This window comes from Cyrtonyx montezumae, unplaced genomic scaffold (genome assembly GCF_038088225.1).
Source record: "Cyrtonyx montezumae isolate F1298 unplaced genomic scaffold, pur_monq_1.0 scaffold_3, whole genome shotgun sequence".
NCBI lineage: Eukaryota > Metazoa > Chordata > Aves > Galliformes > Odontophoridae > Cyrtonyx > Cyrtonyx montezumae.
Window position 1 is genome coordinate 135779258 of NW_027072034.1, and position 27500 is coordinate 135806757.

General features: G+C 35.8%; 1 protein-coding gene across 3 annotated transcripts in view; it reads left to right on the forward strand.

Annotated features, from left to right (window-relative positions):
• FOXP2 (forkhead box P2) overlaps positions 1-27500 on the forward strand; it is a 404432-nt gene that overhangs the window by 370821 nt on the left and 6111 nt on the right. For all 3 annotated transcript variants that reach the window (XM_065743467.1, XM_065743469.1, XM_065743468.1), the window contains 6 exons: positions 492-693; positions 1439-1515; positions 1655-1756; positions 4211-4332; positions 5687-5756; positions 6605-6768. In XM_065743467.1, coding sequence (XP_065599539.1) covers positions 492-693; positions 1439-1515; positions 1655-1756; positions 4211-4332; positions 5687-5756; positions 6605-6768 — 737 coding nt within the window. The remainder of the gene's footprint in view (positions 1-491; positions 694-1438; positions 1516-1654; positions 1757-4210; positions 4333-5686; positions 5757-6604; positions 6769-27500) is intronic.

Below are 27500 nucleotides of genomic sequence, written 5' to 3' on the forward strand. Positions count from 1 at the left end.
GAGATTTGGGACTGGGGGAAAAAAAAAAAAAAAAATGGAGGGAAAAAAACCCACTCTGGCAGCATCAGAATAGCAACTTATTTTAAGTTGTGTTTGTGCGAATGTTAACATCTTTTATTACATTTATTGTTGTTGTTGTTGTTTCAGCAGGAGCTGGATCTGTTTTACAACAGACCTAAATTATCACCAGCTAGTTTCTGTTGCACGCAGACATACTTTCTGTGAAGTCTGGTAGTACTAGAAGGAGTTAGTCCTAAGTAACATTGCAGCAGATTATTAGATAACCTCTAACAGCATCCTCTAATTAGAGTTCTTATGATACAATTTCATCCTGTAATTAGTTGAGATTGGCTGCTTCCTTTTGCAGCTTATTAGTGGCAACACAGCTGTAGAAGTGAATCCACTCTCATTTGTCAAACCTTTTTAACTCTCTCTCTCCTTTTTCTCCTTTTTTTTTCTTTTTGCTTTACTTTCCTTTCGGGTTTCGACAGCTAAATTTGGTGTCTAGTGTCACCATGTCTAAGAACATGTTGGAGACATCCCCACAGAGCTTACCTCAAACTCCCACAACGCCAACGGCCCCAGTCACCCCAATTACCCAGGGAGCCTCCGTCATCACCCCAGCCAGTGTACCCAATGTGGGAGCCATTCGAAGACGACATTCAGACAAATACAACATTCCCATGTCATCAGGTAGGGTGCTTTGGTTCTGTACTCCTGTCCTGCTTTTCTCAGAATTTACACAAAATCTTAAAACACTGTAGAGGCAAATTGTGGATGTCAAAGAAGCACTGACCGCTGATGACTTTGAGAGATTCTGCTTTTCAGCTCTTAATTTCTTCCACCAATGTTTATAACAAAAAAAAAAAAAAAAAAAAAGGAAAGGAAAACAAGCTCTGAAAATGTCTTCTCTTAGTGTAAGATATTAATATGTGAAAAGGTTTGGTATTAGTGACAACGTATACTGCTTTAGCTGTCATCAGTCTGTGCTAACCGTATTTAATTCTGCGTACGTGTATTAGTCTCCCGTTTCTCTGCTAGCCGGAGAGAAATTTCACAAAGGAATATTATACGTAGCTGGGGAAAAAAAAAATAGGGCAGGGAAGGAGGTGGCTGACTGATGCTGTACAAGCACATGAAAAAAAAAAAAAGCACTCAGATTGTAAGTTTTCAAAGGGTCTTGCTTCTGGAAGCATGCTGGATGTCTGGGTACACCCCTCGTGGCACACATTGCACTGATCGGGGTATGCTTCATTTGCACTTTTACATCGAGGTGCACAGAAAAGACTTCAGAGTAATTTGACTGTGGCCCTTTGTGTGCTCCTGACTAAACTGTTCCTTTGAAATCTGTGAATACATAGCAAACGTTGTCAATCGTTCCATACAGTGCAGAATACCTGTAAGATTAATGTCCAGTTTGTGTGGTTTTATTTTACAGAAATTGCCCCAAACTATGAATTTTATAAAAATGCAGATGTCAGACCTCCATTTACTTATGCAACTCTCATAAGGCAGGTAAGCAGAGAGAAAATCAAGTTTCCTTGATTAAATTAAAATTCATTAATGCTTAAAGTAAGGCTTGGTTGAGAAAGTGTCATCCAGCCTAGTTAGTAAACCATTATTTTATGTCACTATGTATCTTGTCTCATTTCAGGCTATCATGGAATCGAGTGACAGGCAGTTAACACTTAATGAAATTTACAGCTGGTTTACACGGACATTTGCTTACTTCAGGCGTAATGCAGCAACTTGGAAGGTAACTTCTTTGCCAGCAGTTTAAAGATGCCTCGCTTAGTTCCTTACAGATAGCACAAGGAACATTTATTTACATGACATAAGCAGATTAGTATCTGCTTCCCCTCTTTTTAACCTGCCTCTTGAATGGAATGAATTCCCTCTCTCAAAATGACAAGTGAAAGAATAATTTTGCCTCTGATATAGTTTTCTAATTTGGTGCAATTAATAGCTGAGGCTTGGCAGAGAAATGAGGGCCTGACACACTAATTACAGTGTGAGCACTCAATCATCAACACCTTTGTTAGTCGCACTATATTACTTTTTCTCTTGCATATTATTGGCTAATTAGTTTGAAAAATGTCTGTTTGCCTTGTGCAACAAATGGAGGCTGTAGGTTTTGTCTTGGTCTGTGCCTTTTGTACACATCATACCTCATCATACAGACTGAAGCTGCCACAGGAGTGAGGGCCATGGCTACTCAGCTGGAACTAAAAGAAAGTAAAGTGAATATTATCCTGTCAGAACATAAATGCAGTTTATTTACTTAGACAAAAGGGTTCATCTATATCCCTGTCCAAACAACTTCATTGTCTGGATCCTACAAGGAGCTAAAAAAACGTTAGTTCTGTGCATCTATTTTTGGAAAAAGAGCAACGTCTGGAAAGATAAGGGCACTCAGCACAGACTAAGTGAACTGTTTTATTTTCATTTCAAAAAGCAGTCAGAAACATCAATTAGCCACAAGCCATTTGGTACAAAAGGGGGAAAATGTTTGTAGCTGAGAAGAATAGAGGCAGCAAAGCACTCATCAGCATACTAAGAATTTTAGACTGTGAGATATGCTAAAGTGAATTAATTTGGATTTAAAATGCAAATTAATCTGGCGAGCGATTACAGATATATGGGTGTGAAGCTCAGAATGCTTTTAATTTACAAAATGTTTAGATGTTATTAGTTGCTACCGTACGCGGTACTGTACTGTAAATGAATGTAATTGTTTTATTTATGCATGGTTACTTGATATGTATTTTATAAGATGAAAATGTCAGAGGTAATCTGTAGAAAATATGGTTTAGAGCTTTTTCAATAAGTAATATTTATGTTTAAGATTTACGTTTTCTTTTGTTACTCATTAGAGAATGTAGTGAATGCTTCGTCATTTGATTTACTGAAAGAAATTTTAAAAGAAATGAAAGGTGATTTAATATCTTAGCTTGGTCTCATCTCCACAGCTCGGGGATCCAGCAAAACTCATTCTGAACAGCTTATTAGTTCTAACTATATCGCATGCATAATAAAACTGCTCATTTGCTCATTAATATTAAAATTATCATATTCAGAGCCATGGGCATTAAGATCAATCAAATCCTTGGATTTCAGGTCAGATGCTAGATCTGCTTATGCTCCCCCCCTCTTCTTTTTTTTTTTTTTTTTTTTATTTTAAGAATTCTTTTCTTAAAGCAAGCCAGAAGCTTGTCTTTGTGCAAATAGAAAGAAATCTTCATCAAAATTACTTTGTTTTATATTCGTAAAATAAGAATTAGGTCATTACTAGCTGTACTTGATAGCTATGTGCCAGTTTACCTTGACAGGAAGAAATATTTGCTTAGATTTATAATTTGATTTATAGAAAATACTCAAAGTAAATTACGCTGTCTGCTGTATATTTATTATAGTTTAAATTTTAAGAATGACTTAATTTGATTTAAAAATGTTAATTTTGAGTAATTACTCCAATACAAAGCAGCCAACAACATCTGTTTGCACAATTGCGGCTGAGAAAATGTACAGTCAGGTTATAGGAAAGACTTTCAATTCAATTTCTGTGTCACAGTTAAAAAAAAAAAAGAACAAAATAAAAGAACTTTAGTGAGAAAATCTTTTTAAAAAGCCTAAGTGTGTTCTATTGTGCAGAGAGAGTATTGCAAAGTAACTTGCATATGTCATCTAATAATACAGAATAAACAAACTCTGTCATTTCGTTATTATAGGGATGAAAAGAATGCCTTTGAGCTTATTTGCATAAAGCTTTGTGCAAAATTAACACTTGTCACTGTAGCCTTTTTAGCATTTTAATACCTCAAGCAGGACTGGTTCCTTTGGACATTTCAACCATCCCCAAGTGCTTGATCAGGGACACAACAGAGCTGACCTAATTGTTCTGGCATTTTCAAAGATACTGTAATTTGTACAGATATTGCAATTTAGACCAGTTCAATGAAAGGAAGGTTTTGACACAGCTATTATTAAAATAGCTTGGAAGGTTCTGTTATCACCAAGTTCAAACTGCAGATTCCAGTAATTTGTAAGTTTGGGGTTTACAATATTATACATATTTTGCATTTAATACTTAAACTAAATTGAGATTTTCATGATGATTTAGAGTAAGAAGATTAACAAAGTGTACTGCATAGGCTGCCTTCTTAAATTGTATTAATTTTACTACCTTTTCCCCCTTTTGTGTCTGATTTAGAATGCAGTGCGTCATAATCTTAGCCTGCACAAGTGTTTTGTTCGAGTAGAAAATGTTAAAGGAGCAGTATGGACAGTGGATGAAGTAGAGTACCAGAAGCGAAGGTCACAAAAGATAACGGGGTACGTTGGTGGCTGGTTTTGTTCAACTGAGTTCTGTAATTCTGTAACCTGAGTGAGTCCTCTGTGTACTACAACTGACAGACAAAGCAAGCACTTATGTGGAGAATATGTAGCAAGCTAATAGCTATGCTGGTGCAATCTCTTCAGTGAGCTAACATTTCTTTTGTGTTTGTTTTTGTTGTTGTTGTTGTTTTTATAAATGCTGTTTTCTGTACAGTCTTGCCTGCCTTACTTTCCCATATAGTTCGCTTCAGAGGAAAGCGATAATGGTTTTGTTTTTCCAGTGTATTTCACCATATGTTTGTCATTTTAATTCCATCTACCATGAGTTCTTCTACTATATATTAAAAATAGTCCTGTGTACATATGTTGACCATGTGTTAGAGTTTCATGCTCGCTTGTTTTCACTGTAAACCTTTGACAGAAGTAGGGAGTCGTTCAAGGTCATTTTGGAATATAGGTATCATGCACTACAGTACTGACCTCAAAAATATCTTCTTGATGAGGGTAGTATTCATGAGAAGCCTTCACAGGAGGACCTTTGGCATGCTTACTGCCCTACTTTCAGATTAATCCCATGTCAGTATGACTGGTTCTGTGGATGCTTTTTATTCCTTTAGAGTATATAATTAGTTTTGATAAAACCACTCAGAATACCAAAGGTGCAGAGAGGAAAGCTGGAGGTTTTTCTGTGCAGGAAGGTATTCTCTTTCTGTAATGGATCTGTTTGTAAACAGCCACCCAGCTGACCTCTGGGGCCCTCTGAGACCTCCGTTTTATTGAAAACATAATCTTACAGTGATACAGCATGCGATATTTTCAATCCATTTCAAATACAGTGTGTTTGATTTGATGGGAAGCTAACTGATTCACTGCATCGTTCATTTACCTTTATTTATATGTTGTTGTGCCCTCCCCAGATTTTTGAAGTGTGGAGAAGCATCTTTTTGTTCAGCGCCTTAGAGGAGCTGTATGTAATGCATTCAGATGCGTATCAGTGTTAGTTCAGAAAACCATAACCAACTGACACGGCAAGCGCAGCCGAGGCAGGTGTTCTACAGAGTTTAAAGCTATCTCTGTCAAATTCTTTCTGCAAGTTCAAAACCTTTACAAGTCACCATGGCCCTGCTCTTGGAGCAGATTTTCACGTGGGTCTAATTACAACAAAGCGCTTGCTTTTCTGATACAAGTAAATCACTGTGCTCTGCCAGGTTGAGCCCCTTCACCCACAGCTTCATTTCATTCTTCCTTCTAAAATTCATGTTTTCTGTGCTGAAAAACCAATTCATTAACCCAGCAAGCCAGTCAGGATGTCTGCTTGTATTTTAAACTTTGAAAAATTGTTTATTTTCAGAAGCCCAACATTAGTGAAAAACATACCCACCAGCTTAGGCTATGGAGCAGCTCTTAATGCAAGCTTGCAGGTAAAAAAAACAACAAACAAAACACACCTAAATTATTCTTTCTTTGTACACATTAATATGAAGTATCTTATTTCTTTTATTTCCTGTTATATTATGATATAGAGTAACTTGCATTTATGTTTACGTCTATGTTATGGTCAACCTAAATAGTTGGGTTTATCTTCCAAGTTAGTTGTGTTACCTAGCACTGCAAGAAGTACTTGTTCTTATTCATGCTACTTTTGATGTGGAGAAGCAAGAAGGACACCCTGTGGCAAAATCTGGAACACTCAGTTTTGCTGCAAATGTTAGATTGATAGAAGCTTTTGCAAATGCATGTGGATATGCATTAATATTTATCCAAGCTGTCATAAATGATTTCACATCCTAGTGTTGGGGAACATGGTGCTCATGGCAAAAACTTTAAAGTTTAATTATAATATATAATTTTTATGCAGAAGAGGCAAATGTCAGGACTTTTTTATTTTGAGTTAAGTTCTGGTCATTTTTTAAAGTATAGCAGCTGCCTGCATTATAAAGGAACCATACATTGTGTGGAAGGGCATAGGGGTTAAGCGTAATTCAAAGTCAGAAAATGATGTAAAACTAGAAAAGTGCTATGAATATCAGAGCATAGTTAATAATGGAAAATAATGAAATCTATGTAAGAGAAATAGTAAACCAGAAATGGAGGTTCTGTTACAGTCTGAATATGAAAATAACTGGAAAATGCACAAAATCCTTCTGACCTCTACAGCTACCAAAAAATGAGCTGCTTTGTTTGTGTGCGTCTGTATGTGTGTGAATGTTTAAAGGTGGTTTGTACATGTGCAAACTGAGAATTTTATTTTTATTCTTCATTTTGCTAGGCTGCACTGGCAGAGAGTAGTTTACCATTGCTTAGTAACCCAGGATTGATAAATAACGCATCCAGTGGCTTACTGCAGGCAGTCCATGAAGATCTCAATGGTTCGCTGGATCACATTGACAGTAATGGAAACAGCAGCCCGGGCTGCTCTCCTCAGCCTCACATGTAAGTGCAGTTAGTGTTCTTCCAAGGAAAGAATGCCTTAGTCTGAGACCCAGTGTTATTTAAAAGTGCTTTGAAATGAGGGTAAGTGAAACATCTGGAACTGAATGTTTGAAACTAAACATTTATATTAAAGCATTTAAATTGATGCTTCTTCATTTACTCTGTAGTAAGATTGGTTTTCAGCTTTTCTGTTTGTTTTCCAAACCTCTTCAACTTGCTTGCAAGCACTGTATGCGATGGGAAGCTGGTCTCTGTTGTCATTTTCACAGCTTGGTTTATAAGGTACAGTCAGAACGTGCATGTTGGCATTAGTTGTAATTTTTAACTGAGTCTCTAAACCATTTATGAACTGTAGTGGAGATATTGCCCATTTACATAAACCGTAAAATGCAAAGTTTAACTGTTGCCCACAGTTTACATAGAAGCCAGTAAAGTGTAACTTTTTGCCTGTCTTATAAATCAGTGTAATTACATATTCAAGTTTAATTACTGGTGCGTCTGTATTGGCAAGGTTTATATGTTATATTTTATGCAAGACTACGATTCCTATTAATATTTAGCAGCTAACTATATCATTAATTACTCTAAAATCTTTCCCCTACCATCTTTTTAATGGAGCTGAGAGAGTGGAAGTATTAAAAATTGATGTATTGTGGATTTCAGAAATGTGTCTGAAGCTTTAGAAATGCCTGGCCTTAATCAGTGGTGTCAAACGTGGCAGTTTCTTGTTTACTAAATAGTAAAACATCTATCTTGGAGGTATTGTTTCCCAGGTTATTTATATAATAATTAGCAGTGTGATATCTAAGTAGACTTAGATTTAAGTTTAATGTAGGATGATTTTTAATGTGTGTATACAGTTACGGTCTCTGTTTTTAAAGTAGCTGATCCAGTTTGCCTTTTTTCATTCCGTTTTCTCTCTCACATTTTTAATGTTAATTTTAATTTCTGGAGTGGAATATTTAGCAGTAGCAATAACTGAGACGAAAGTCTCTTTTTACTCACTGTCTGTCGTGTGGAGAATCCATTTTGATCTGACCTTTTTTAAGGGAAACGTATTGCTGGTCTTATCTTCTTTTGTTTGTCATGTTAATATATCTGTGATCACATAGAAATGTTTATTGTCCAGCATTTAATTGTTTTATTGCACATTTATTCTACTTACTTTTGAAAATAATACACTGTGAACATTAATGTATTTTATCAGGTTCCAAACCATTACTTTTTCAAAATGGAAAAATTTGTCTTTTGGAAGTGTCTTTAGATGTATTAAATAATACAAAAGAAGTAATAAAACTTGAAGTAGAAAGAACATGAATATATGCTCTTGAGAGTAACACTACTCTAAAACAAGTAAAGTGAGCAATCAGACAAAAGTTTTTATATCCCATGCTTTATGCTATCAACCATGCAGTGGGTAGCTTGAGGCCTTTTACTTTTAGCAGTTCTCCTGAGTATGCTAATGCTCTCTTCCTGTATAAAATGCCAAGACAATAAAACTTTAAAGAGCAAACAAGAGTTAGATCATGTGTGTTAAAAACAGCTATTTTACAGAAAAGAATGACACTTGCTATTAAAGTTGTTTTTTAAGTGTTTGGCAGAGATGTTTATATATCCTGTGTACTGTCTGGCACTCTCCTGGATAAACTGAGATATCTATGCATATGATTATGTAGATATGGCTGCATTTATAGCTGTGTTTATAGCTAAAATACTGTATATTGTAGCAATTCTTGCCTATAAAAAAAGCAAATAATTTGAGTTACACCCCATCTCAAGCTTTAGCTTTCCTCTCTCATTTCTATGATATGTCATTTGTCAAAACTAGCAATCTCAGGACTTGCTGTAATGTCTCTTTTGAAAATTATGTCAACATGTTGCTTATTTCTTGATGGATTGAAGGAAGAGAATGTAAATGTACCAGGATACCACTGGAGGAGGAAGCTATGCTCCTTAGAATTGTATTGAATAGTGTTACCACTTAAATATGTGACAGTGGAACTTGCTTATTTTGGTACATTTATATTATCTTTTTGGAAGGATATATTTTTCATAATAAAAATTGCACATGCATGTTCAATAGATAGTGTTTACATGCTTCAAACATGAGAACACTATCAAAGAAATTCATTTCTGTTGCTGTAATCCTGTAGCTACTTGCAGTTAAAAAGAGGGAAAATTCTTCCAATCTTTGAATTTTTTCCTTGGTCCTTTACATCTGGTTTTTTAAAACAGCTTAGTGAGAGTAGTTTCAGAAATCAACTTTCCATCTGTAGGTGGATATCTTAACATAGGTGAGTGAATCTGCTTACTTAGAAAACAGTTCCTGATCATTGGCGGAGAAAGGCAGTAGGAATACAAACTCAACTAAACCTTAAAATGATTGAGGGCAGTGAATACCAGTCAGTATATTTAGTGCAGTGACACTTGAAAAGCTTTCAAGTTTCTGCTTTGGGTAACGATATATAATATGTTCCGTTTCCAGTACATTTTGAACACTGAAAAATACTGACGTAGAGCTAAGTTTTAGGTGATCAGTGTAACTATGGCTTAGTAGTTAGGACATCTAGTTAGTTACTAATTACATACAGCATTTGAAATTTTCCTCTGCATGACTCCCAGTTTGCGTTTCCAATCTGATGAAAGATTATAGTTTCATGGTGCAGTTTGCAGCATATCACTGGCAGAATCTAAATCCTCGATTTAATTTCTGTGTTGCATTCAAAATACAAGTTTGGTCTTCGATTAATCTTCAGATCTAATTCCTGATAGCTCCATGTTAGGTGGACATCACGCATTCCCTTCTTCACTGAGGAAATATGTTACTTATTCTGAACATAGTCTGTTCAAAATTCCAGTTTCCTCTAATAGCAGTTGTCAGCAATCACTTTTGAACAATTTTTGTTTAAATCAATACTGAATGCTATTTTTTTGCTTCATTTTTGAAGCAGTTGGCATGGACCAGGGTGGCAGAATACTACCAGAGCATTTAGAGTATCTCTTGTCCACACATTCGTATTTCGGCAAATTCATCCATCCCTCCTCCCTTCCCCCCCTCCCCTTCCCCCCCTCCAAAAAAAAAAAAAAAAAAAGGCAAAAATGAAAACTGTAAGGCTGTTAAGGGTGAAAAAAAGAAATTAGTCATTGGAAAACTAGGGAATTTTTGCACTGAGAAAATGTAGTCTCAAGGTTGAAAACAGTAGGGACACAAAAATGAGCCAAGGGATAGGACCCCTCTCCTACACGGACAAGCTGAAAGAGCTGAGGCTTTTCAGCCTGGAGAAGAAAAGGCTCCAAGGTGACCTTATAGCAGCCTTTCAGTATCTACAGAGTGGCTGTAAGAAGGAAGGGGACAGACTCTTTAGAAGGGTCTGAAGGGAAGGTGACAGAACAAGGGGAAGTGGCTTCAGGCTCTGGGAGGGTAAATTTAGGTTGAATATAAGGAAAAAGCCTTTTACTGAAGGGTGGTGAGGCACTGGAACAGGTTGCCCAGAGATGTGGTGGATTCCTCATCCCTGGAGTCTTTCAGAGCGAGGCTGGATCAGGCCCTGGGCAACCTGGTCTGGCTGTGTATGTCCCTGTTCATTGCAGAGGAGATGGACTAGATGACTTTTAAAGGTCCCTTCCAACTCTAAGGATTCTGATTCTATGATCTCCAGTTTGGTCTGTGGAGAGATGAGTTCCAGCCATCTGTGGTTTCAGTCACCTTTTCCTTTGTATTTTGCGGTCATTCCCAGCTCTTCTCCTTTACCTTTCTCACTCCTGCCCTGACTGGATCATTTCTCTTTGCAATTCTATCTGCATAATCATCAAACTTTCTTTTTTTTTCTTCAAACTTTTTTATCTTTAAATTTTATTCCCAGAGGCAAATATGATTATTCTGCTGTAAGATCATTTACTTTTGAGGTGCTTCGGTTTGAAAGCATTCCATTGTCAGGTCGTTCCCATATCTGATTATTCCAGTCCCCCACTGTTAAGCTTTCACACCACTTACAGTAGGTTACCTATCATTCCAGTTTTAATCCCTTTCATTCCCTTGTTTCTTTAACTTCATAATGTTCCAGTCCCCTGTCTTTCCTTTTCCTTTTTTTTTTTTTTGGCTATCGCTGCATTATCCCATTTCATGATCTCTTTGCATTTACCTTGGAGGCTTGTTCTGTTCTAGGAGACTGCTATGATCCAACTCTCCTGTTCATTGTGTGAGACTTATACTTCTTACATAAGTCAAGAAAATAAACTCTTGAAACGCATCAATAAGAATTATTAAATAGATGAGAAGCGTGTAATTAAGCAAATGAACGCAGTAACAATTGCAGTATTTCTGGGTATCTTTGTTCATCAAAAACGTTTCACTTAATCACATGATATTTTAATGTCTGTTTAATATAATTTCACACAGTTTTATTCATAAGTCTTAAGGAATAAAGGTGATGGACAAAAAGACTTCGACAACAATTGATTTTTATTTTTATGTGGAAAGAGTAACTGCTAAGCATTGGATCTTAAAGGCTGCAGCTTTTGTCTGAGCATGTTCCCATTGAAAGAAGCTCCATTGTTGGAATAAGCAATGAAATAATTTTGCCTTTGCATAGCACTAGAAAGCAACTGAAAGTGACAGGCTAGAGCAACAAAACAGCACATTATTATCTTGTTTTATTACCATATTGTTTTTTTTTTGTTTTGTTTTGTTTTGTTTTTGTTTCATCTTTACTGATTTTATGGATTATGCAGCTGAACTCCTGACTTGTGACTGTGCCTCCCAGTAATTCATACAGAGCCAATCACATGTAGGTGCTACTGGAAAAATAAACTGATGTTTTCACTTGAGTATTTTCCTGAATATTTACTTTCTCCTGTTTTTTTGTTGTTTTTTTTTTTTATTTTGCATTACTTCACTTTTCAATCCATTTTTTTGTGTTACATTTTGCTCTGGTTCATCAATTTCCTTACCTTTCAAGACTGATGTTCCAGTACTTTATCATTTCCTCCTTAGCTTCTTAAATGTTACATGTCTTACTTTGGATCAGTAGTTGCTATTTCTTCTTTACATTATTCCAACCCTAGTTGTTGCACTTTTACAGTTCATTCCCAATGCTCTTGACAAAAAGATCACTGCAGAGGTACAACGCCTTCAACTGAAAAGTGTCAGGTCCACATAGCATGTCTTGTAGAAGTTAGTAGGCTCCAATGGGGTTTCATGGATTCTTTGGAAGCTGTTGTTGCAGACTTTTTGGCACTACTGTCACGAATTCTCAGCATATAAATGGGCAAAGTATTTATGCTTTTTACATAACAAATATGCATAAGAAAAGGCAGCATCTTAAGCACTGCTGCAGTTGTTGAAAATGTATAATTCACACTGAAGTTTTTCACTGATGTGATTGTGTAACAGTCTTGATTGTAAGAAATACTTGCCTTTATACAACATAAAAGCTGAGATAGTAGTGCCATTTACATGCCGTTTTAGAAATATACTATTCCTAAATATATACTATTTTATATATATATTCTAAATAATATACTATTTAGTTTTCAATTTTATCCACTTTCTATGGTTGCATTTGGATTTATAAGAACTAACATTATATGCCAAAGTATTTTTTGGACTCCCTAGATAACTTTTATAGACGTGTGTCCAAACTGTCTTTACTTTTAAATATCACATAAACAAACAAATAAAGACATACAGTTGTATCCAATTGATAATGTTTATAGCAGCAGTTCAACAAGGGTTTAAATAGTGATCCATAAAGCCAAGCAGAGATTGATTGGAAAATCAAGAATGTTATGCTGGATATTAGTTATTATTTGACTATTATTTAATCTTTAGCATTTGTGGAAAACAGTGAGTTTGCAGAAAGTCTTCATCTCAATGAGAAATACCATGAATAGAGCTCACTGTAGTGAGCAAATCTCAAGGTGATGTAGGGCATGATTATATCTAGTAAAGTCCATACACAGTGTCAGTCTTCACAATATTCTGGCAAACTGCAGTTGGCAAAATATGATTTTACCATCCAACAGTAGGCTATGATTTCAAACAGTGCTGGGAATACATAATATGTAGTGCAGACCCCTATGTAGCCTCTGGTAGGCTTACAATTGCACTATTTCTCTGGTCTTTTGACTGTTTTCTCCAACTAAAAGTATTTCTTAAATTAGGCTGAACAAATCCATTAGTCTTCGTCTTTCACCAAGGCTAAATTCATTTTTTCCACTGTATCCATTAATGGCAGTTTAATGATGTTGCAGAGCTTCTCACTAACCTTTTTCAAAGACATCCATAAGCTTACGATCGAGTTGGATAAGGAGAAATGTTTGTTTGATAAAGTATAATGTTGTGAGGGTAGTATTCTTACTAATTAGGGACTTCTGCCAGCTTTTTTTTTGTTCCCTCCCTGTTTCCCATATTTTCTTCCTTCCTTGCAAATTTGGCATTATTGAACATCACAGGTGTAAAGTGTTCTCTGAGCTTTTATCTTTTGTTCTAAGAACACAGGAAATGAGACTCATATTGTGTACAGCCATGTGTACACAATTTCTCTACTAAAATAATCATACTTCATCTCAAATTTGAAAGGCATTGCAGAACTTCATTCCTTTGATGACTGTAAGCCATATTCACATTTGCAGACTAAATACATTCCAATTTAGTTTTACTGATAACATGATCTAGCTCATGTAGTCATTCTCACTCTTCCTGTTTATTGTTAAAACATGTTAGACCAAGCACATTGTGAACTTCGAGTCTTTGTTTTGGTAGGCCTTGCAACCTCATTCTGACATGGTAGGTTGTCCATTTTCCTCATTCTTCTAGTGGATATTCTATAAAATTGGTTTTATTTTCATGCACAGTTATTTAACAGAGTTGTTTAAAATATTCCAGGCATAGTAATATACAGTGTTTCAATTTCCTTCTTCCCTTATGGAAAGGTATAGATAGATAGATAGATAGATAGATAGATAGATAGATAGATAGATAGATAGATAGATAGATAGATAGAAAGATAGAAAGATAGATAGATAAAGTACTGGTTTAGTTTAGATTTTTAGGTAGTAATTGATCTATTTAATTTTTGAAAAGTATCTTCAGATGTTGCTTGAATACAAGCTGTATGTTATACTACTGTTATGCCACTGTCCTCATTTGAAATTGCATCTAGCTTTGTTTTGAGAAGTGTTAGACACAGTGCCAGTTGGCATTAGACTGACCTTTTGGTTTCAACTACTTGTACTGAAACCATGACTGGTAACTGTGAAATTACCTTCAGATGAGATGTGTGAGCTTTTGTATTCCTGTAATAATGAAAGAAGTGGTTATGCTTTTCTACCCGCCAGGTATTGCTGGAATTGCAATCAAAAATATGTATAATTTTGTTTTGTATATATCTACAGATGTAGTGATGAATGAGGAATTACACAGTGTATAATTCATTAAGTGGAGAATGTTCCAGCATACTCCACAGTGAAGCAAAAGTGTGCATTAAGTACAGTCCAAAGTATGATGCTAAGTGGCAGGATGTATTAACCCTAGGCCCTTTGATATCTCAGATATCTCCTAATCATCTCAGTCAAGAGGCAGAATATATACTTTTTCTTGCTGAAACCATGTGGATACAAGATATTCTTCAATTGTGTTTCTTTTCACATTCAGATATTAAATTTGTAATTCTATAAAAGATTGGATACATGATTGGCATTCATACGTTTTTAGCAATTTGGTGAAATGTTCTGAGAAAACAAATAAATAAGCTTTAAGTATCACATGCAAAAGCAATTGTTAGTGTAAATATGAGGCAGTGATGGCAGTAATGGCAGTTGTTCATAAGTAATGTCTCTAGAAATTGTAGCTAATGACCAAGTGACTATGTGCTGGTAAAGGTATGTGTTTGTGAAAGCATGTTTAAAGGAATTTTGTATGAAAACTAATTTCTATTCTTCTGATAAGACCTTAAGGGAAGAACACTGTGGACAACAAACTTCATAAATGGTATGGCAGATCTGTAGAAATAAATACCGAGGAGCAAGAGTGATCAAAGAAAACTCATGGCTAGCAGTCGAGGTAACTGCTCTGTGTATCCTGATCCATGTATGACTCAAAGCATACAGGTCAGCTTCCAGGTTAGAACCATGTCAGATGCCACACAGAAGAGCTGTGGTGGCAAATGAGGCACCAGGCTCTTAAGATGATTTCTTGGACACGTCATTTATTTGTATGCTGAGCCTAGCTTTGTTCTTCAAGAGGTAATGAGATCAGTGGGCAACCCCTGCCATCTTCTAGCTGTAAACTCTTCTCCCCACTCGTTGGCTGTGCTAATACAGTAGAGAGATTGGCTTTTGCTGAACACTAAGGAGGGATAAAAAATATTAGGTTTGATACCTGAGAAGAGACAAACTGAGTGGGGAAATAAGTTTTCAAAGTGCTTTTGAAGAAAAGACGGGAAGAGCCTTGTCTGTTGGGACTGGGACAATAAATAAATGATTAATATTTCAGTAAGAGAGAGGTAGACTAGCCACCAGAAAAAAAGTAAAACCTCTGTGACTGTAGGCTTATTAAGTGCTGATATGCATACCAGCACAGAGAGACTAGGAAACTGTTGATAATGTCAGCTTCTAGGTCTAAATCTCAGAAGCATCTCTCAGAAGTGGTTTAGGTGTAAATTGTCCTATTTTGGGGTAGGTGAAAGGGATGAAGAGACTGTGGCCTGTTGAGATCCCTTTCAACTCTTATTTTCTTTTTTTCTTCTCACGATAAATCTGAAAAAGTGGTGTTTTTTTTTATTTGCCATTTCTTATGAGAGGCTGACTGAAATTGTCCAAGTCCATTTACTTTGTAATCCAGAACAGCTGTCACAGCTAAGTATCTTTAAGCACTCATACTTTTAAGATTGAATGAACCTTGGCCTTAAGGAAAAATATATAGTGTGCACGGGATTTAACTAACATGAGAAATGTCAGATAGGACAATGCAGACAGTCCTACTCAGGTGAGTTTGACCCATTTGTCCCTGCTGTCCCATTTGTAATGTGTAGGTCCACCTGTTAAATGCTGCCACTGGTTATTTGTCAGAAAGCAAAGTGAAGAGCTGGCCATTCTCCAGACTTGTCCTAGAAAGCAGTTCAAGTCCTAGCTCTTAAGCACTGAAAAAAACAAAACAAAACAAAACAAAAAAAAACAACAAAAAAAAACCTCATCAAGAAACTTATCATATGAAAAGGATTCATTTTGGTTACATCTTGCTGAAAATTTTGAAACGGTACTCATCAAGCATACCTCTGAAACATCATTTTCAGTGAATACAAAATGAGTGTTACAGGCCTAGATGTAAGTGTAATACTATTTAATCCGTTGCTGCTACATCACAATAAAATTTTCAGGTGCCACTGTGGAAAAAGGTTGGTGATTAGCTTATAAAAACTCACAAAAGTGTGATGAAAATGTTAGAAAAAAAGGTATTATCTTCAGCCTTATTGTCACGTGCAATCAACTCAGTGTTTTCAAGATTTATTAATGTAAATTATTTTCAACATAAATAGAAAAAAAAATTATGTAGCCTGTATGTATATTCTGATATATAAAAACAAACATAGTGCAGCCCAAATTCTCAGCTTTTCCTGGATCACTGGATAGATTTCTACATGTTGCATAGACAATATTATTTGCTTGGTCTGTCCACTGAGTAACACTGAGATATCTTAGCTGTTGCTAGTAAGGTTCTGTGGAAATAGTGCAATTTTTAAAATTTCACAACAGTTAGATATTAAAGAGCATTTCACATCAGTGGCCTCTTTTCTTACATTTTGTTCTTTTCAGACTTGCTCCTTCTGGGTGATTATTCAACAACCCAAAAATATTTAGACATTCAAATCTGTACTACTTTGTCACTTTCATTTCAATTCTAAAAACTTCTATGTTTCCCTCCTAATCTTCTTTCATTGAGCAAGTTGACTTTTCATGTTTGAGCCACATGTAGTTTAGTGTTTGAAAGACTTTATAGAGGCCTGTACCCTAAGCTATTTTCTAGTCAAGTTTCTACTTTCTGTGGTTCTTGACAGAGAAAATACATGTCTTTAGGAACAAAAGGGAGCAAGCCAGTGTCAAGGATGAGAATTTTAGTAACAATCAGTAGAATCTGAAGACATACATAAAGGTCATCTCTCTAATCAGAACTTGAGTCCTAAAAATTCTGATCCTGTAAGGGCTAATAGCACATAAGTTTTGAGTCTTATTTGAAATTTAAAGAAAATATGTTGTTAATATTTCAGTTTTCCAGTAAAACTTTTTCTTCACAGTTCAAAGATTTCATATTACATTAGCAGTTAGTGTTATTAACATTCATAGCTGATAATATATCAACACAGGTAAGGCGTCCCTGTTTATTGCCATGGCATTGTCATGCCATGTTAAAAAATAAAATAAAAAGTCCATAAAGACCTAGTCAATTCATTATCAGTTTCATAATCTAAGAAATCCATTTCCACTAACTGCTTTTAATCACATATTCTTATTAAGTTTTTTTATTTCTATCCCTTTAGAGGAAATTAAATTGTCATGTGAACATCAACAAATGTCAGTTGTTTTCTATATTCTCCACAAATTTATCTGCACAAAGCTAGTTGGTTTTTTGTACAAAGAAAGAGCCCTCAGAGTCATGTCATCTTGGTTTTAAATTTTCAGCATTTTTTGTTTTCAAATTGGACTCATTGTTATCAGACTGAGATTCTTCAAATACTTGTTTTGCGTGTTTTCCATTTCCTTCTTGTTTGCCAATGTCTGCTTTGCTGAGAACACAAACTGCAGGTTTTAGCTGTCTTTAATTTCACTGAAGTAGTCTGCATTTAGATGTGCTTGGCCAGGGCTGAACTAGTAAGGAGGAAAGCTCAATGACACTATCTCCAATCATTTTAGGAACAAATTTATTAGTGTTTTGTAAATAAGGAGCACAAAGTGATCCCTGAGTTATGAAGAGACTCTGATACAGAAAAGAAACAGGAGAGGTTTTTCGTAATCTTTGTGAATTAATGGCTGGCTGGCTTGCTTCTGTGGTGTAAGGATCAGTATCTGTTAAAACATTTTCCTATAGGGTAGTGACAGATGGCATGTCAGAATTCTGAAATGCTTATATGTTTTAATTCTTTTAAATAATACTGTCTGAATGAGAAGTTTCAAAACTTCTCTTTAGCGATAGTCCCTTGCATTTTTAACATGAGGAGAAATTAGTAGTGGTAAAAATTATACTTTTTATCTGTACTGATAAAATTATCATAAAAGATGCCACATTAAATGGAGTGAACTTAATCATGAATAAGGGTGAAGGGTGAATATTTGCTTTTTTCCCTATGTTTCACCTATCTCCATATTTCTAGCATATCACTGTTATTTATATTTTCAAGCTACTGATTTTTTTGTTGACCTTAGTGGCTGCTAAATTAAATCAAATCAGAAAACTTCTACCATTTTTAATGTTTCTTTCTGCACATAAGTATACAATGCTGTAGGTCACCTTTGTTGTTCCTTCTGGATTCTGCTGTATTGTTTTTGAGATAAGTGAGTAATGCCTACAAAGTGGTCAATTCCATATTCTAGTTGAAGTTTTGTCCTAGTGTAACTTGCTCTACTGGTTAATCTTGCATATTGATTTGTGACTTCTTAAGCAGAGATTTTACTGAAGAACTCGTAAAAAACATATATTTCCTTAGCAATTAAGTAGATACATAAGGGATGATATTTTTCTCTGGGTTTTCTCAACATTAAATTGATCAGACATACGTTGTCAACTTTATTAGTTTTTCATAGTTAACTTTTAGATATGACTAATGTATATTGTGTTATTACCTCTGCATATATCTATATTTTTGTATATATTAATTATTACATTCAACATGTAAATCGAATGTAGGGTCTTAAAGGATTCTCAATTAGCCTACATCCTAACTGAGAAATAACCTTTTTTTCTTCCTTTGTGTAACTGGTTTTATTATTGGCAGAATGGTAGTATTAGTAAGGGTTAGATGTTTGAGGTCTCTTACGAAAATTTACAAGTCAGCATATCTCAATCAAATCTCCGTTTACTGTTCTGTTACACTCAGGACCCTCAAAGGGCAAGTAAAATCAGTGGCCTTATATATATTTTAACAAGTATATATATTACTTATCGTTTGTGTAGAAGAGATATATGTGGTTCAGTTTGTGTATCACCTCTGGCTACTCCCCCTTCTCCCCAAGCATTCTGTCAAATAGACTACATATTTCTCTTGCAGCTGCTGTGAGTAAACCTCACAAGTGAAATCTTGCCCCTATTCAAGTCATGGGGAATTTTGCTGTTGACATAATTAAGATCATAGAATCATAGAATGGTTTGGGTTGGAAAGGATCTTTAATATCATCTAGTTCCAACTCCCGTGCTGTAGACAGGAGCATCTCCCTCTAGACCAGATTGATCAAAGCCCCATCCAGCCTGGCCCTGTACACTTCCAGGGTGGGGCCATCCAGTGGCCCTCCAGAGGTCTGGATTTCATGCCAAGAAATCATTAGTATTCATGTCTTTGGCTTTCCCTCATTTCTTTTTCGGCCTTCATTCACTCCTGATGTCCATCTGATACTTCTTCTTGTGTTTTTTTTCCCTCTTAACGTTGTGATATATTAATATTATCTGCTGTTTATATTCCAGTAAAATCAAAAAGGTACAGGTAAAATAGCCTTTTCTTTGGAGATTTTTGGTATTAAACTGCCTTCTTAGTTTTACTTCTTTTCAGACACTCTTTATTGCTTATGGCTTATTCTTGTCATTAAAATAGCATGATGTAATCACTTAGATCAGATTTGCTGATTACAATGCATATCTTCCTACTGTTCTTCTTCCCTCTGATACCTTGAGTTACATAATTACTTAGAGGAACTCTGCTGTGCTCAAGAACGTACCCATCCTGTTAACAGCTTCAATGATGTTCTGAAGGATGGTCTGCTTTCTGATCAGTTTTGCAGATGACATCAAATTGGTGGGAGCAGTGGATTTGTGTAAGGGTAAGATAGCAGTTTCAGAGGGACCTGGATGAGATGAATGACCAGGCCAAGAAGAACTTTATGAAATGCAAGCCCTACACTGGAGAAGGATGATCCATTTGTGATAAACACTAGGATGATGTGTCTGGGGAGCAGAAACTGGGGATGTTGACAGAAGATATTAATGAACTGGAACGAGTTAAGTATAATGCTACCACGATGGCTGGTAGAAGAAGCACTTAGCCTACAAGGCGATGCTGAGGGAGCTGACCTAGACCAGCCTGGAGAAGAGGCAGCTTTTCGGGGAACCTACCCATATCTGTTTATGGGACAGCTAGCAAGAAGATAGGGCCAGATACATTTCTGTGGAGCATGGTGATAGTCTGACAGTAAGCATAACTTAAAATGAGATAGGCAGACTGGGTATGAAGAGAACCTTTCCCCACAAGGTCAGTCAGTGAATGGGGCAGTTGCAAGAGGAACTGTACAGTATCCACTCATTGTCTTCTCAAGAACCACATGCATAATGCCCTGAACAAGTAGGTCTGATCTTATAGCTGCGCCTTCTTTTGCAGGATGTTGATCTTAGAAGATCTTTGTTAGGCCTCCAATGACCTAAATTATTCTGTGATCGTTATTGGATTTTGTGTTACAGATACTGGTGGGGTTCAGGTGCTCAATGAAGGGATGGATGTTACAAATACTAGCAACAGCGTGGTTTTACATCTTTTTAATGTCAGTGTCCCAAAAGAAAAATTGTGAGAACAGCACTGTTTTTGTGCTGTTGGTAATGATGGGGCTTGCAGCTTTTTTTTTCCTCAAGAGGTACTCATCTGCCTTTTCACTTTAAAGGGAAAGCATGAAAATACCTGGATTCATTTTCAGCATCTGCTAAAATTTCATCAAGGCGTAAAATAGGAAAGCAAATCTTTAGTCATGCAAGCCTTCAAGGCAATAGTAGATTTATCCAAACTAATAGATCTTTAATTCTCTTACTGCTGTCTCTCCAGTGATGAGCTAAAGACAGATTCCAGAGGCCTAGTTAGTTATTCCAGCGCAATTTCCTCTGTTGTCAAGAGTCCACAGAAGTGCCTTCCATGCTGCCACCTGTGGCTCTTACCTCTCTTTTCCATCTTAAATCCAGGTTAGTTCAACTCTCAACTGCACCACTGTAGGCTTAAATTTCTTAGTGATTAATAAGTTCTTAAATATGACAAATGCATATTTTTAAAGTGTTTTTGTGCCTCACCGTCTTATTTGAATGAAGAAAAGATTACTGCATCCCATTTTTTCTCAACTTGGCTATCAGAGGGCCTGGAATAAAAGTTCAGTTTAGAAAAGCACATCCAGAAACAACTCTACTGAGAAACAGGGCTTCCCTAAGCATGACATTTCCAGACTTCTGGAAATACGTTGTTGCTTCCAGTTTGTTGTATCAGTCTCTTTTTGATGAAGTGAGGTTCTGCGCCCACAGCTGTCAGACAAGGCGTGCCAATAGGACCTTTCTCAGAGACTATTGATTAGCCTATAGGCATTATTTTATGTAGAAATAATAATGCTTCTTCAGTATATGTGATACATACATAGGGAAAGTGATTGCTAATGTTCAAGAAAAAACAATAATGGTTTCTTTGACAGTTGTAAAATTGCAAAACTTGTATTTAATTATTCATCTAATACGCTTTCTTCTCTTTTTCAATATTTGGATTAGTATCTCCCTAAATGGCTGTACATATTAATGACAATAAACAGTTCACTTCTTAAGAAAAATAATAAGCTTTTTATAATAACATGAAATTGAAAAAGAGACAAATTTATTGAATAGAAGTAGATATGTTGAAAATTCTGTAGGATTTAAGGATTTGTCTCCATTTGCCTGTTGAGGCATAAATATTAAGAATTCCAGATTGGATAAATTGGGTTGGAAAGGAGGGCTTGTCTTTTTAATCTGCTACAGGATATCTTGCACACTTGGAGTGAGGACTGGCAAGATGAGTTTTTTCTGAGGACATAATTGTCCTGATCTTCTAGGAAAAACATTTACTGCGTCTGCATCTGTAATACAGTGACCGTTATTTCACCAAATAATATTAAGTGAAAAATAAAAAAGTTTAAGACATTTTTTTAAAGAAGGCTTTCAACTTTTTAGATCTGAAAGCGAAGTTTAAAATGTATTTTTCAGTAGGTTAAACAGGATAGTAATACAAAAGTGTCTTTAGAAAAGCAAGATGTTTCAGATAAAAACAAAGGTTTAAGGTATTCATCAGATATCTAAACAAAGAAATGTAAAGAAGGACATAGTCACTATATTATTTATGCCTAAGTAGTTTACATGAGCACACAGAACTTCAGATTTGTACAGTTTGAGGAATTTTGTAGCAGTGAATATTTTAATTTATTCTACCAAAGTATATACAGAGCATTTTGTGTAGTTGAATCAAAATTGCATTTGTAGTTCAGGGTGTCTTCAATAAAACGTTAACTGAAAATTTAGAGTTCTATGAAAGATATTGTATAACTCAAACACAAGTTGTACTGTGTTATTCTTTCATGTACTGAAGAACAGTCAATATTGTGGAAGTTATTTACTACTGGAGGAATACAACATCTTGAAGATTTTGTGCAGACTAGCCAACTGCTTTTAAAGATGTAATATTTGTGACCTAAAGGCTATCTACAGAACTGTGGGAGGAATGAGTAAATCATTTAGTTTCAGAAATGGCTTAGTGTTTGAGAACTACATACTCTCACATTTTTTTAGAACTTGAAATATCTTAATATAAAACAAGCAAAGTCTTACAAGAACTTGGTGTACCTTATCATACCACATATGCTCTGCCTCATCTCTTAAATTTAAAAAACACAAAACAATTTAATTGCTAGTTGAGCTCTAGAGACGTTGTCATCTATTTATACTTAAATACTTTTACGTGAAGTCACTTAAGAAAGCCAGTGGGCAAATAGCATCTAAACTGTAGTGCCAGAAAAAGTCCCCATGGCAGGGACTTTTTGTGCTGTAGGATACCAAAGTAAGAAACTTCCTGGTGTTACTGGGTGCCTAAGTCACCACACCAATACAAATTACTTCAAGTTGCAACATGACAAGAAATTATCTTTTTGTCATTTTAGTGATTATTCCAACCTCTCTGTGGACTGAAATACCTTCAAAACTTACAGGGCTTGCTACAGACAATATGTTTGGCTTCAGAACTTGCACTGAACGCCTTTGACTTCAACAGGTTTTCTCTGTAAACATCTACCACCACTTCCATAGGAAGGCAAGGGCAACATTTTTTCAATGCCTGTCATTGTGTTGACTTAAGTGTCTGGGAGACTGCCCCTCTCTCAATCATCACCTCACTCAGCACTTTGCTTTTAATGATTTTGGCAGATTATTAAAGATGTTGGGTGAATATGGGTAACAACATTTGGAAGACCTGTGGAATTTGTTCCACTGGGAAGGGACTGTAGCGCTCACTTCCCTGGCAGCTTTCAGAATTAAACAATGAGCCCTTTGTATATACTTTCTTTTTTCTTTTTTATGCATACAAATGAGCAATAAAATAATTATTATTCTTCAGCCCATAGAATGGGATGAAAGAAATACAAGGCAACTAAAATTGTTAAATCTCTGTTTTGGTAGAAGGAAAGTGCACAGGTCCTCTGATTGTTATAAAAGGCATTGTTTGACTTAATGTTTTTCTCAAAGGGAAAGTTGTATTTTCTATTCAAAGCCTGAGGTAAGCATGTGGGCTAAACTAGACTAAACCTTGTTTATTGTAATTATTTATATTTTGTTGCCCTGTGTTCTCACTGCTGTTTTCTGGGTTTGGTATCCTCTTGCATTAATACTGATGTGATGTGAAACCTCTGTAGAAAACATGCTATCCATAATTGAGAATATTGTATCAAGTATCCTTTCTCCTTGTTGACACCAGTTCAGCTCAATTTAATTAAGTAGTCATGTACTTGGTTATAGGATCTGGTTGTTTTCTTGTCATCAACAGCACACGTTCTAATGTTTAAAAGTTGAATGTAACACTTGTTTTGTTGACACTGCCTAGATTTCAACAGGATTTTATAACTATTACACTGTGAAAGATTTCCCAAGGTGGGATCAGGCTCATCTTGTGCAGAACTTGGAAGACAGTTCATCTTCCATTATGGAAGTTCTTATAGGCTTTAGGAGTTTGGTTTTGTCTCTAAATATTTGGAAGTTACTTTATACAGTCTTTCCTAGTAGGTATCTTATCTGTCAGCTACCTGTCCTGTTATCTTTCTTTTTCCTTTGAAACCTCAAAGTTCTTTTCTGGCAGTCTACAGACAGTCTTGACAGGGCCTCCATAAGTGTCCAGCAACTGTTACCTGTCTCTTTGACACCTGGCAGTTGTTCCAGTTAAATGCTATAAATGACAGTGTCCTGAAGGATATAATATACTTCTGAGAGCACAAGAACTGGAAGTTATAGTTTGCCAGTTTCCAGAGGGGATAGCAGAAATCTTGTAGAAGCTGTAAAGCATGCTGAAAACCTTTATGACATGTGGAAGAGTGAATGTTTGAGGCAGCCACAGAGACAGAGGAACACCGTGTTCTTTGAATTATGAGTGAGGGAGATGTATTCAGAGGCTCTACAACTTAGAGAAATACTTTTTATACTAGAAAGATCTCTCACAGTTTGTTTTTTAAAGAGTGGTGTGCACAAAAATTTTTCTCTCAACAACAAATTCATCAGTGATTACAGAAATGACCCATGGAAATTACTCTGCTCATTTACATATTTGCCTGAAAGGTTTTTGAAATAATTTGTAATCATCACACTTCATTTTTGTTACTGCTATGGAGCTCCTAGTTGTTATGCAGTCTTATGTCTTGAACTCAGGTGGAAGTATAATAGACAGTGCTTGCTTAATAAAATATAGCTGTTTTGATGAGAACATTTCAACATGACATAGTAATAATGCTAAAAGTTGACCTCATCATCCTTTTATCCTACCAAAGATTTAACAGGGGCTGAACTCAATTGTTCAGTGTATCTTACCTGTTCATAAAGTCCCCCAAGGATGAGGACTTCAAAGCTCCCCAAGCAACCAGAGCTTTCTCAATCTGTACTAATTTTTTACTTCGGTATCTGACCTGTTCTTGCTATAACCTAAGACATCTCTTTTTCAGCTTTTCTTCAGATAACAGTATTTTTTTAAACCTCTATCTGGATTTTCTCCAGTTACCATGTACTCGAAATCTCATCATTTTCACTGGTATGCTTTCATTACTTTCCATTTTGTTGAGATCTATGAAGTTAATAACCATGGTTTCTATCTTCTATGTCATTAATGAAAATACTGACTAGTTATGAACCCATGGCTGGACCATATAGAGGAACTATTCAAATTTTAGTTAAAGCAAAAATTCCAAGCATGTAGTAGTTTTGATCAGAAGTCAGAAATGTGTAACCTATGACCTGTTGTTAGGTTTTATTTGAGTTTTGCCTAGTTATTAATGAAAAGACATTGCATATGTAAATATTTCTTCAGAATTTGTTTAAATACTCAGCACTTCACATGGGAATTAGTCCCTAGTACACTGCTCTCATTGCATAACAAAGTGACGGAGTAGAATTTTGAACATAAAAATATTTACATATATATATTCTTTTAAAACAATGTTTTGATCATTATGTATGATTAACATCTTGGAAAATATACTTTTTTGAAAGCCTTTGAGTTATGAATATATTGAGAGACTTATAAGATGGCTGTTTAAATAGCGTTTTGTTCATAGTAAAGCAAACCAACAAACCATCTTGGCTTTGGTTTTCATTGGTGTTTTGTAGAGTTCCTTCTTCCTCAGAACACATTATATTAGAAATGTAAATTCCTTTACATCTCTAACCAACATACATCAACCTGGCCCCGCCCTTGATTCCAAAAACCAAATTCTCGAGTCAAGCTTCAAGAGCTTAAGAACAGTATTTCCTTGTGCTTAATGCTTTCAGAAAGAAGCGTTTGTATGGTAGTGCCTTTCAGCAAGTTGTGCTCTTAAGGTGCTGGTGGAAAAGCCAATTCTTTTTATTTTTTTATTTTATGGATGACTAAAGTGCTTGCTTTCAATCTTGATTGACTGTTGATCTGGATGAGAGTGTAGTTAAAGAAATGAAATTTTTTTTTGCCGTGATTAATCTTCTTAGCTATTAATTCTTCCACAGATTAGTTATCAAAATAATCTTTGAACTGTCCATACAAAAAGAGGCCCTCGTTGCTCAAAAATTACAGCGCAGAAGAAACCAGTATCTTAACCTGTAATGCACTTTTAATGGACACTTTTGTTATCCTCCCTGTTTGTACAGTGGCTGCATTCCAACCATAGAAATGTAATAAAAAAAAAGCTTGGACAGTACTCTAAAGTAACTAAACTAATTTGGTATAAACAACAAAGGTCTGAAGTCAGAATTATTAAACATGGAAAGCATAGCATAGGTGGAATCTGCTACGTACCCTAGTGCCAACAAAGTGGGAGCAGCACAGGAGACAGAATATTGTAATAATACTGTTAGAGGATCTGGAAGTGATAATATGGTATTATATCATGATTAAAAACAGTGAAGGCTTCCAACAGTAACAATAAAAAATTTGAACCACAGAATCCCCAAATATCCAGCTTTGAAATAGACAAGTTAGATGGGTGTTCGAGCAGCTTGGTCTAGAGGGAGGCATTCCTGCCTATAGCAGGAGGGTTGGTACTTGATGATCTGAAACGTCTCTTCCAACCCAAACCATTCTATGATTCTGTGATCCTTGAATCCAGCTGGCTCCACACAAGACCACCCAGAATTCAAACTCATGTCTGAGAGCGTTGTCTCCAAACTGAGGCAGCTTAGTGACTTCAGCCCTGGGCAGTTCCAGTGCCTGAACACCCTCTGGTTGAAGAACCTTTCCCTAACCCTCCACTGACACAGCTCCACGCCATTCCCTCAGGCCCCGTTGTTGTCACAGAGAGTGACACAACAAAAACAACCTTAACAAAAGTCCCTTAAACCTTCAGGCGCGCAATTATGTGTAATGCCATAAAATAAAAGAATGAATGGATTTCCTCCTTGTTCCAGAGATACCATTCAAATGTTTTTCAGTGATAAAAGTTTTTAAAAGACTCTCTTTTCCCTTACATCTTATTTCCCAAACAAGTGGAAACAAAACCACAAGTTTAGGAGACCAAAACACCTTGTTGCCTGTAGGTCCTAATAGTTGTATTCAAATCTGGTACTTTTTATATAGAGAAAGATAGTCCATGATCTCAACTCCCTGTGGAGTATTCCAGGTCTCAGGTGTTTGCTGGAAACATTGCAACAGTGAGGCATAAGAGGTTAGGATCAGTTCCCATTTCTGCTTTTTTATGACGTGGTTAACTTTGCAAGGACAGTGAAGGAGCATTGTTTGTTTTTGAAGAACAATTGTTGTGTAGTGATGTGTTGGATACTAATCCAGACAGTAATTCAGTCATCCTTGGATAATAGTCTTTAATTTGTATTCAAGCTCTAAGGAGCAAGAATTAAAACAGACTATCTTACAGCTGACTGGTAAATACTTGTTCATGGTGTGCTGTATATTCTATTTATGAGGCTTTTTGCATATACAGTGAGACTAGCTTAGTTCATTTTGTGAATTAACATTTACTGTCTTTATATCTAATTCAACCAAGAGAAGAGACATCTTTTATATTTTTATTTGCTTTTGTAA